The sequence below is a fragment of the Perissodus microlepis genome, chromosome 3, assembly GCF_051167445.1.
Source record: "Perissodus microlepis isolate ML-2025 ecotype Zambia chromosome 3, ASM5116744v1, whole genome shotgun sequence".
Taxonomy (NCBI): domain Eukaryota; kingdom Metazoa; phylum Chordata; class Actinopteri; order Cichliformes; family Cichlidae; genus Perissodus; species Perissodus microlepis.
The window spans coordinates 21,294,598-21,307,113 of NC_140463.1; the positions used below are offsets into that span (position 1 = coordinate 21,294,598).

The following is a 12,516-nucleotide window of genomic DNA, read 5'->3' on the forward strand; positions in this document are numbered from 1 at the left end:
GGAGAAACGTATGTCAAAGTGTAACCGACATGAAACTGCCCTGGGACAAACTTGTTGGACTTACAACAGATGGAGCGCCGGTGCTGTGCGGTGAAAAGAGCGGACTAATCAGCAGGATGCGAGTAAAGATGCAGGAGGAGAAATGTACCGGTGAATTAACAGCATATCACTGCATCATGCACCAGGAAACGCTGTGTGGTAAAGTCTTAAAAATGGAGCATGTAATGATCACCGTAACGCAAACCGTAAATTTTATCCGAACTAAAAGTTTAAATCACCGTCAATTTCAGTCTTTTATGTGGGAAATAGATTCAGAGTTTGCCGACATTCCTCATCATACAGAGGTCCGTTGGCTGAGTTGGGGAAAAGTTCTCAATAGAGTTTTTGAGCTCAGCAAGGAAATCTGTCAGTTCATGGACAGGGCATGTATGATGCGGTGAAGGCATTTCAAGTGACGCTGTCACAAATGCACCAGTGCAACCTGCCTCACTTTCCCTGTTGCCAAGTAATGTTGAACCAAGTCAGCGGACGTGGAAACTGCACCTGTGCAGATTCAGATGGAGCTGCATTCCAATGGGAGAGTACTCAAGGAAAATTACGACACTGAATGGCCCTCGGGTTATTAGTTCCATTCCTGAAGCAATGCCCCAGCTCCGTCTACATGCGGCTCCAACCTTGTGTATGCTTTCATTTATTTTTTCTGGGGGTTTTGGCAACATGTTCATATTTCTAACTTGCAGAATTTTGACAGGATATGTTTTTATGGAGAGCAAAATATTTAAAATTAAAGTTTATTTTTTTTAAGTTTATTTAATCTGGAATAATATTCCTGTCTGTTTTTAATTCATATTTATGTTTAAAAAACATTGTTTTAGTGTGTTCAATAAATGTTTATCTTGTTTGGCCAGCGACCTAAAGTGTGCCTTGACGTTTGGCCCCCTGTGCAATTGAGTTTGACACCCCTGGTCTAAAGGCTCCAACCTAAAGAAACATCTGGAAGTTCTTTTTTAAAAACTAACGTTAGCCTGCTGCAACTACCTTGTTTTAGTTGTGGTAGCTACCTGGGTTATGTGCCACTTCAGTATCTACGTGACTTATTACTATTACTGAAGGCTACTCGCCACCGAGCAAACATCTTATCTTATGTTAACATAAGTCTTTTCTCCCCTACAGTAAATATATTGTCTATTCAAGGAGATTTGGGCTTACAAGCCAAAAACAAACAGGAATTTGCAGGATGTGATTGCTACATTCATGTAGTTGTGAAAAGCATGACCGTATATTAAGTAGTCCAAAGTATTCAGAATACGTTACTCACACTGAGCAACTTAACAGAATACATTACAAACTACATTTTGGTGCATGTATTATGTAATCTGTAGTGGAATACATTTTAAAAGTAACCTTCCCAACACTGACCCGGGGTCTGCCTGGTTCTCTTCCTGGGTCGACCTCTTGTCCTGGTAATTACCGCCTCCTTCTCCACAGTCTCTCCCACCTCGTCCACCATCACAAAATTGAAACTCTCCTCTAAAACAAGAAATCAGAGGTCACAGGCAGTATTGGCAGTAAAAACTTTCATTTCGTGTTGAAATATACCCAAGTTAAATGCTGTCTTCTAACAGGGCGATGTGGGAAAATCTCCATTTAAATAAAGCAATATTTCTGTCAAGCATAAAGTTTCCTGTTTCTCCTAAGGGATGATATAGGATAAACCTAAATATTTATTTTGTTGAAGTTGAACGAGTTGAATGAGACAATTCTCAGCAAGGTAGATGACTACCTTAGTTAGGCGCACCCAAATTTTTCAACCGCCTCACTTAACACTGCAGTTTGACATGTACACTTTTTTTGTTTTTTTTATTTAAGTGTTTATTGAAGTTATGCATAAAATAAAATGTACAGTATTTGATGGCTTCCTTTGTTCTAAGACTTCCTTTGTTCTAAGTAGTCTGGATGACCGCCATCACTTCAAGTACTTTTCCTTCATGCAGGTATGAAAAAACAGAGAAAGAAAAGGAAAAAAACAAAACACACAAACAAAGAAACATGTGTACGGTTTCAGATATTGAGGAGGGGTACAACACAACACTGGTCCAGGAGGGTTAGGTCAAACAATGATTTTAATGAACACACGCGTGGGAAGATGAACGCTGTCACACAATCAGCATAGATCTCCTCCTAACAATACACAAGCAGTTGTTTTATAGCATCAAGGTATTATTACGCCCCCTCTTGCGTCAAGCAGATACAACACATGCATGAGTTTCAAAACCACAAATGTTCTGTTAATGACTTTTGACACATTTGAAAAGAATATTGTCTCCGTCTCCACGTCAGGTGCTTCCTGTAGATCTTCTTGCTCTCACTTATCTCTGGAACATCAGACGCACGTCCTACAACAAACTGTCACTTATGCAGGCACAAAATGCAGTTACAAGCTTGCAAACTAGGCCTGAACTCTTACCTAGAAATGAGTCTACCTACTATGTGTGTGTGTGTGTGTGTGTGTGTGTCTCGACCTCAAATGCACTCTGTCTCCCCTCGCCAACTAAACTCATGACCTCTTACCAGACAGAAGCCACTCTCATATGTGTAACAACCTAACTGAAACTATATACGGAATATATTGAATAAATGCTTTAATCAAATACCACTAGATACAGTTTGTAACTATATACATCCAGAGAGAGGGCAATTGAAAAGCCAACACACTAAGTAGCAGATTAGTACATTATTATAAAAAACAAACAAAATAAGCAAATATTTAAACAACCATTCCTTCAGTGATGAATATCAATGATATCTGGCCTTATGGAACTCACACAGTGGAGCCATTTTCCCCAGTGTTTTACATATTTCTCATACTCAAAATTCACTAAAATAAGTAATCTTTTCCATATTATGAATCTCCAAAGTTACATCAATACAGCTGTTTAATGTTGGTGGATCCTTTTGGTCAGTGCCTTTTTATTTGCAGCTAGCAGCACACAAAGTAAGTATTTATCTATACCCTTTATGTCTGAGGGTATGTATTCTAAAAATATGGATTTGAAATCAAAGTGTAAATATGTACTAAATATGTTTTGCATCACTTTATGGACTTCTATCCAGTAATTCTTAATATTCTTACAATCCCAAATTATATGGTAGTGGTGTGCTGTTTCGTAGCCACAGTTCCTCCAACATTCACAACTTCCATCATCATAATGCGCCTTTAAAGCTGGGGTAATGAAAAAACAAGCAAAACTTTTCTAGCAGAACTTCCAAATATGTGATTTTGTTCTTCTCCAATGAAAAGAACAAATGTTTTGCCATTCCTCTTCTGTAATCACCTGACCTCCCTCTTTCTCCCATCTTTCTTTTATATACTTGGTTGAATAATTGCTGAGATCATGAAGACTTTTGTATATTTGTGAGATTACACCTTTCTTAATTTCTGACTTATGAGCATTTAAAAAGAGTTGGATAAATGGCCTCGCTGTAGTGGGTATTTGGTTTTTAATGTTTCGAGTATAAAAGTTTCTTAACAGTAAGTATCTATAGTGGTTTTGGTTTTCTACAGGGAGTGCAGAATTATTAGGCAAATGAGTATTTTGTCCACATCATCCTCTTCATGCATGTTGTCTTACTCCAAGCTGTATAGGCTCGAAAGCCTACTACCAATTAAGCATATTAGGTGATGTGCATCTCTGTAATGAGAAGGGGTGTGGTCTAATGACATCAACACCGTATATCAGGTGTGCATAATTATTAGGCAACGTCCTTTCCTTTGGCAAAATGGGTCAAAAGAAGGACTTGACAGGCTCAGAAAAGTCAAAAATAGTGAGATATCTTGCAGAGGGATGCAGCAGTCTCAAAATTGCAAAGCTTCTGAAGCGTGATCATCGAACAATCAAGCGTTTCATTCAAAATAGTCAACAGGGTCGCAAGAAGCGTGTGGAAAAACCAAGGCGCAAAATAACTGCCCATGAACTGAGAAAAGTCAAGCGTGCAGCTGCCAAGATGCCACTTGCCACCAGTTTGGCCATATTTCAGAGCTGCAACATCACTGGAGTGCCCAAAAGCACAAGGTGTGCAATACTCAGAGACATGGCCAAGGTAAGAAAGGCTGAAAGACGACCACCACTGAACAAGACACACAAGCTGAAACGTCAAGACTGGGCCAAGAAATATCTCAAGACTGGTTTTTCTAAGGTTTTATGGACTGATGAAATGAGAGTGAGTCTTGATGGGCCAGATGGATGGGCCCGTGGCTGGATTGGTAAAGGGCAGAGAGCTCCAGTCCGACTCAGACGCCAGCAAGGTGGAGGTGGAGTACTGGTTTGGGCTGGTATCATCAAAGATGAGCTTGTGGGGCCTTTTCGGGTTGAGGATGGAGTCAAGCTCAACTCCCAGTCCTACTGCCAGTTTCTGGAAGACACCTTCTTCAAGCAGTGGTACAGGAAGAAGTCTGCATCCTTCAAGAAAAACATAATTTTCATGCAGGACAATGCTCCATCACACGCGTCCAAGTACTCCACAGCGTGGCTGGCAAGAAAGGGTATAAAAGAAGAAAAACTAATGACATGGCCTCCTTGTTCACCTGATCTGAACCCCATTGAGAACCTGTGGTCCATCATCAAATGTGAGATTTACAAGGAGGGAAAACAGTACACCTCTCTGAACAGTGTCTGGGAGGCTGTGGTTGCTGCTGCACGCAATGTTGATGGTGAACAGATCAAAACACTGACAGAATCCATGGATGGCAGGCTTTTGAGTGTCCTTGCAAAGAAAGGTGGCTATATTGGTCGCTGATTTGTTTTTGTTTTGTTTTTGAATGTCAGAAATGTATATTTGTGAATGTGGAGATGTTATATTGGTTTCACTGGTAAAAATAAATAATTGACATGGGTATATATTTGTTTTTTGTTAAGTTGCCTAATAATTATGCACAGTAATAGTCACCTGCACACACAGATATCCCCCTAAAATAGCTAAAACTAAAAACAAACTAAAAACTACTTCCAAAAACATTCAGCTTTGATATTAATGAGTTTTTTGGGTTCATTGAGAACATGGTTGTTGTTCAATAATAAAATTATTCCTCAAAAATACAACTTGCCTAATAATTCTGCACTCCCTGTAAATGAAATGTTTGCTTTAAAGTTTGGAAACTCACAATTTCATCTTCCTTTACAATACCGCATATCAATGTAATTCCTTTACCTATCCAGTTTTTAAAACTAGGGTCTACATGATTTGGTGTAAATTCCGAATCATATGCACACCATTTTAATATTTTTATATTCTTCTGCAGCTTATTTTCTTTTACCACCATTTTCCAAACACCTAGTGTGGCCTTTAGCCAAGGATTTCTTATTTTGGAAATGTAGTCCTGTAGATTTCTACCTGTATGTGCATATTGGTTATTGTTTTGCAATCGATTTCCTTCCAACACTCCCCTGCTCATTGCTGAAGTATAGTTTTGGGGGGAAAATTGATGTCCATAAAGACAATATTGATTTGTAAATGATTAACTAACAATCTTGTGCTTGTGCTTAAAATGCGTTGGCACTCTTTGGCAATATTGTAGACAATATTAAACTTGATCATCACATCAGCCTCCTCTGATGACCTGTTTGCTGCTGCCTGCCGCCGAAAGGCAGTAGCGAGAGGGGACACTTGCGCAGTGCATTCATCACGACATATAATGTGTTTTCTGGATACATTGTGCTTTTTCAGCGTTCAGAGGTTGATGGCTCTGTGTCAGAGCACTGGCTATGAATTTCAGACGGATCAGGACTTAACAAAAAAGTTATCAGTAGTTCTTTTCATCTTTTCTCATTACCCACAGCTACATCCACTTCTGTTGGGCCTAGGCTACTCACTAGGGCTGGGTATCATCACTGATTTCTATGACATGAAGGAAATTTTCCTGGCCTGGCTTTTTATAGCAGATAACCTTAAAAATATTCTGCAATTTTGCATAATTTTAAAAAGTTTACATTTCTTCAGTACTGAACAGCAGAACAGGCTTTCTTGTTCGAGGTCATTTGAGGTATAAAAAAAAAAAAATAGGCGGCGACCGACAGCGCTGTAAACAACGGTAGACTGGTGGGTAATGAGCAAATGAATAATGCAGAAAACAGAGATTTGAGACGGAAAAGTGAGAGAGTGAGCTGTGCATGAAGTGTGATTTTTATCGTGGTGGAAGCAAAACAGCCAATGTCAGATAGGGCTGTGCGATATGACCAAAATCTCATATCCCGATATAAGAATTCTATCGTCCTGAAAACGATATAAATCACAAAAATGTAACATTTTCTTTAAATTCTGTGAATCTCGGGCAGCTCGACTTGCGGGAAGTGTTTCCAGCTGCGCGTTATGTAGCTGGAGTCGAGTGTTTTAACCGATGCATGAAACTATACATTTTTAGACATAAGTTGTAACGGCCGCCGTTTTATTTGTATTTATTACACGGCGTGCTGCGGGGAAAAGCCTGTTCTAACGTTTGAGTCTAAGGTTTATTTTTTAGCACCTGGCGGCTCTTTTTTACGTCTCATCCGTAAATAATCTGCTCTTTCACGTGATTCAGTTTATTTTGAAAAGTCTAAACAGGATCTTGAGCTTTATTGTGAAAGGTTTATGTGGAACATAAACAAGCGGACACGGGATGGTGTTACCATTGTTGTTGCTAACCACAACGCATAAAAACAGGCGCTTGTCCGTCCGTAGTGTGGTTATATTAAATATAAGAGAAAGAGAGAACTTTAAGAAATTAATATAGCCACTACAGTGACCATCAAAACGATGAAAGAATATTGCCTTAAACAGTTTATTTTGTGACACCACAAAACAAACGATAGCGTAAAATGAAACGATAGACGTTTTTATATTGTCATCCGATATACATCATTATATCAAACAGCCCTAATGTCGGAGGGAATTCATGACGATGTTTATCAAATGTGAAGCGCAGTTTGCTGCTTCTTTTGCTGCTGGATCAGTGAATTTTGGTCTGAGAGAGACAAAACCTGCTACTCAGAATCAAGAAAAAAAAAAGACACGGACCCACCAACGCATCAGAATCAGTGAGCTGTCGGCTTTCAGCCCCGACGGTGTATCCGTGTACAGGCCGTTGGGTGAGAAAGCTGAGAAAGAGAAAGCTGATTCTGATGTGTCGGGTCCGCTCTGTGTTTACATCTTTGTGTGGAATCCGTTTACCTGCTCTCTCATTTGCTGTTTGGTGGTTGTTGAAATAGTTTTGTGAGCTTTAACCTGAGATTCTGGTGTTTCTGGCAAAATACATTTATATTTAAAACTCTATTCAGGATTTAATGAATCAATATCGCTTTATTCAAGATACTCAACTCTCTCTATCCGCCTGCACTGTCAAACATGCACTAAGGACTACAGGAATATCTGGACTTTCAGAGATTTTTTTTTTTTTTGTTACTCGAACAGCTGGTCGCAATGGTGTGACCTAAGGTTTATTTTAGTCACACCATTGAAAAATTTGGTCACATTTGTGACGCACTCTAGAGCCCTGCCAACAAAAACTATGCTGTACACATTCGCTTCTCCTCCACAAAATCTGACCGTGCAAATCAAACACTGTAGGGTGGTTTAAGTGTGTGACTAGGATGCCTCCTGGGCAACTCCTAGGTGCTGTGGTTTGGGGATGTCCTATTGGGAGGAGGCCCCGGGGCAGATCCAGCAATGAGACTATGAGGGAAGTCTGAACTTCCGACTGCCCCCACGACCCGAACTCGAACAAGCAGTTAAAAAAATGGATGGATGGAGAATGAAACTGACCTGTTTCATCATGTTTGCGTTTAGCAGATCCTGATGTCTTCTCTTCTTCCTCAGCTGCTGTCGCAAAAGTCTAAAAACAAAGACACGAAATCACGACCATCGAGTTTTCTGTTTTTACTAAAGAGGAAACAAAGATGCTCAAATTAATCTCAACATTACCTCTATGTCTGCGGCCTCCACCGATTGGCTCTCCTGTGTTGGTGGGCAGGGCTCCACTGTGCTTTCCTCTGCCTTTTCCCCCTCCTCCTCATCTTTTTCAACAATCTCATCCAGAGTGATGAGCTCTGCAGGTTCTCCCTTGGTGATCTCCCTGCACCAGTCCTGACCCTCCACTGCTCTTTCCTCCACTGCTCTTTCCTCCCCAGCATCATCTGCTCCCACCTCATCCAGAGTGACCAGCTCCAGGGTGTCTTCCTCCAGATTTGTTTTTTCTTCTGGTGCAGCAGCCTCACTTTGGGACCCAGTGGCCTCTTTAGTATCTGTTTTTGGCTTCTCTTCCTTCGTTGCTGTACCAGACCCTTCTTCAGTAGATAGAGCATCACTAACCTCAGCAGTGTGATCCAAACACTCCTCTTTATCGACCACCTCCTCATCATCTGCATTGTTTGGCGATGCTGAGTCTTTATCGTCTTTAGGCACTGTTGGCTCTTCTGTACTCTGGTCTTTCAAAGGCTCGTTGTCAGCCGTCTCATCCTCAACCGAGTCAACAATCTGATAAATGGCCTCCTCCTCATCAGCCACTTTACTAGACGCAGCATTCTTCATGGCAGCTTGTTTTTTAGTTACTTTAGTGTCCTTCTTTGGTCTTCCCCTTCTTCTTTTTTCCGGAGTTTTGGCCTGTTCATCCTTAATAACTTCATCCTGCACTGGGTCTACTATTGTAAAGGTGGCATTCTCCTCGCTCTTCTTTGTTGGTGTGCTCTCTTTCACTTGCTGAGGTTCCTCCTTGTTTGGTTCCTGAGAATCTCTGGCAGGTGTCGGCCTCCTTCTCGTTGGCGTCTTGTCTTTTTTTGAGACGTCTTCTTTAGTTTCTCTTCTTCCTCTGGTTGACCTTGTTGTGATGGTTGGTTCGTTCATGGCAGCCTTACCCTCCACTGAGTCTAGGATCTCGGACGTAGATTCCTCTTCCCTGACGGGTTTTATACATGCAACTGTGGAAGTTGGCGTCTTTTTATCTTCTTTGTTTCCTCTGGCCGACCTCCTTCTACCAGGCCTCTCTGTGGTGGAGACATCTTGAACAAATTCATCTTCAACAGAATCCACTACCTCAAAGATCATCTCCTCTTGTGTGTCTTTCTCCTCTCTTTTAGATGTTCTTGTTCTCGGTCTACCCCTCCTTGTTGGTCTTTCAGCTCGTTTAGCCACTTCAACATTTTTCTTGGTTTTTTCCTCCTTGTTCTCAGCCTCTGCCTCGGTCTCTGTGGTCGGTGGCTCTTCTTCCACAGAATCAATTACCTGGTAAGCTTCTTCCTCTTCTTCAGTTCCTTCAGTGACTGCTTTAGATACCTGCTGGCTCGAAGTATTAAGTTTCTTCTCGTCATCTTCTCCTCTGGTGTGATCATTGACTGAATCTAACTTCTCAGAGGCTTTCTGTTTAGTAACATCTGCTGAACTGCCTCTGTTTTCTTGTTCTTCATTATTTGGAGTTTGGCAAAATGCTTTGGAAGCTTTGCTTGATTTTTCTGAGAGCATCTCCTCATTCATTTCTTTTCCATCTCCACTGGACCTTGGAGTTTGGTTCATGCTTGGATCCAACCCTTCTTTTTTATCAGCTGCATCTGGTTCTTGAATCTTTTCCTCAGACAGCTGCTTTGCTGTGGCACTTTCATCTTTGACCAGATGACTGTCCTCTTGGACTGTACTGGCTTGGTCTTCACTAACGTTGTCTATCACATAGAGAGGAGCATCTGTTTCAGTTTTACTGGACTCCTCTGAGCCTTTATTATCAATGCTGTTCAAGACCTGACTTTCCCCCTCATGCAAACTCTGGGTTTGCTCAGGCCCTAATGACTCTGTTTTAGTCTCTTGGTTTGAGTCTTCATCTATCTGTTCATCTGTTGGCTCGTCGTTCGAATCAAGGATCTGGTAACTTTCACCATCATCTTCCTCCTGTGGATATTTCCCCGCATTGTCTTTTTCCCCATTTTCTTTGCTTTTCTTTGACTCTTTGTGTGGGTCATCCTTACATTCAGTCTCCAGAGTTTGTGTTTGGCTGTTCATCCCTAATCCCTCTGCAGGTGGCTGTGTCTCTGATGATGTTTCCATTTTAGTTTGATTTTCCTTTGCTGACACTTTGAGGTCAGACTTTGTTGCTGCACTCTCCTCTGTTAGCTCTGCAGCAGCGGTTGATGCCATTTTTGAACGGGTCCTATAACCCGAGGACGAAGAATGCGACAATTTGTCTGGAGGTTTGCTTGGCTGCGTTTTCTCACCAGAAAAGGAAACAGGCTTACTGACACTCACAGAGGATTCGGGTTTGGTGGATTCAAATGAGTCTTTACTTTTTCGTAGTGAGGAGGTTGAACTGCTTTTCTCAGAAGATTCCGTGGGCTTGGATGAGGAAGAGGCTGAGCTGCTGGAGTCTTTGGAGGACCCTGCTGAGGTTCGTTTGGAAGCAGGAGATGCAGCTGAGCTTTGACTTTCTTTATTCTTTGTGGACTTAGTTGAAGAGTCGCTTTCATCATTGGGGTCTGCGTCTGCCGCGTCATCGTTAATTTCATCAACAGTGACAAAGTCGTCCACATTGAAATCCGGCTCACCAAAAGGGCGGCTCTCTGAAGAAACTTTCTTCTCTAAATTATCAACTTGAACCTAGATGGAAAAACCAAAAACAGTCTGTGGAGCCATGAAACAGCTTACACTATAATCAGAGTGTAACTATCAATGAATGTCCCTCTGTCCACAAAAACCTCCTATATGATCAGTAACCACATGACCAATTTTCTCAGTGTGATTAAGTGTTTGAGTTAGCCCAGCCGCCCACCCACAAGAGAAATCCTCGTGGGTCTGATGAACTTTTACCTTTTCGTTTGGTGCGTCTTCATCCTGTGCCCTACTAGGGCTGCTGCTTTTGCTCTGGAAATGAAGATAAGATAAGAAAAAAAATTAACTGAATTAATTTCGTGTTATTCTGTGCTGGTTTTGACAAACACCTAAAATATAGCCTGAAATGTGTTTAGTGAGTGGTGACGCCAAAAATTGGACATGCACAAGCTTACAAAAAATAAATAAGACTATATGTAGTGATGACCTTCGCTTTAATTTATCTGTTCCAGAAATAATGCAAATCTAAAAATGGTATCTTCCTCATTAGTATAGTGGACAGTATCTCTGCCTGTCACGATGGGGAGTGAGTAGTCTCCTTCTCTGCTCTGCCTTCGGCTGATCAGGTGTCGCAGACGTAAACTGACAGTCTACTACCACATGTGAAATACAGACTTCGAAACCACTTTCCCCATGAACGGAAGGTCGGGGGTTCAAATCCACTCAACGGGTACCCTGAGGCAACCCTGAGCAAGGTACCATCCCTACACACGGTACGCCTGCATAGTGGCTGCCCACTGCTTCACTGAGTGAACGCGTCAAATGCAAAGAGAGTAATTTCCCCAGGGGGATCAATAAAGTATACATTATTATTATTATCAGCATTATTTATTCATACAGCCTGCAGCTTTACCGCAACAATCAACAGTGTACTACTATACAATGCTCATATGTGATCTCCAACATAAGACTTTTAGTGTCTTAAGATATTTTGGGACAACACAGTGAAATTTAAAGTGTTACCTCTCTTTCCTTGCTCTGTGCCCTACTTTCTCGACCCTGTCTATGCTCACGAAGCGCCGCTGTTATGGCCATGAAAACGTCCTCATTGATGTGAGGAAGTTTTGAGTCTTTTTCCTCAGACTTGACTGGGCTTTTTGCTGAAGGAGCAGTGTTAGAAGCGGCGGGGGCGGCGTTTGCATCAGGAGCAGTGACCAAAGTTTGTGGTGGCCCCTCTTCCTTCACTGCTGCTTTCTGGCCTTCCTCACTTGGCTGTGGGACAGCGGTCGATTCTGCGGCCTTCTCGGTTTCCAGTTCGAGGTTAAGTGTGTTCTCACCCGAGTCTTGCAGATGCTGTTTCAGGCTCTTCAAACTGAATTTAAAAGCAAAGATGCCAGTAGGTTACTATGAAAAGAGGTTTGTTGTCACAAAATGTTAATGTGAAATAAGAAATTCCATTTCAAATTTCTAATCTAGAGTTGCTTATGTCTAAATCACACTCTTCTCTTTTTGCATCTTTGGGAACAGTCATCATGACTGTTTTGACTCTGCCACTAAACCTGAAAATGAAAGATACTCACGACTCAATACGTCCGACTTTACTCCTATGAAGAGGAGAGAAAAAAAGCACAAGGTCAGACAAGCATGAAGACACTTTAAAGAAAAAAAAAAACAACACACAATTTCCTCTTTGTCTCACTTCTGATTGTGGGACACACTTACCAAGAAGATAAATAGTCCTTGGCAACATTGCTCTCCATCACCTGTGTTAATCCACCAGGTTCAGCCATCTCAATGCATATCTGAGAAAACAGAAAGATATTACATCAGTGACAGTACAATTGTTTTCTTCCTGAGGAAATTTGAGCAACACAGTGGTACTCAAAGGGTGCGCTACAGGCCCAATTTGTGAAAGTAACAGGACAGAGGTCCTGGCAAGTTTCTTTCTGCCCTGTA

The 12,516-nt window shown here is 41.5% G+C and overlaps 1 protein-coding gene across 1 annotated transcript in view; it reads right to left on the reverse strand.

The window, feature by feature from the left end:
- The window catches only part of LOC146390489 (uncharacterized), a 33,894-nt gene that overhangs the window by 3,327 nt on the left and 18,051 nt on the right, over window positions 1-12,516 (reverse strand). The window contains exons 23-29 of the mRNA XM_084923541.1: window positions 12,283-12,362; window positions 12,141-12,164; window positions 11,584-11,932; window positions 10,819-10,872; window positions 7,957-10,608; window positions 7,798-7,867; window positions 1,420-1,530 (exon numbers count right to left, since the gene is read on the reverse strand). Of these exons, the coding sequence (XP_084779667.1) occupies window positions 1,420-1,530; window positions 7,798-7,867; window positions 7,957-10,608; window positions 10,819-10,872; window positions 11,584-11,932; window positions 12,141-12,164; window positions 12,283-12,362 (3,340 nt within the window). The remainder of the gene's footprint in view (window positions 1-1,419; window positions 1,531-7,797; window positions 7,868-7,956; window positions 10,609-10,818; window positions 10,873-11,583; window positions 11,933-12,140; window positions 12,165-12,282; window positions 12,363-12,516) is intronic.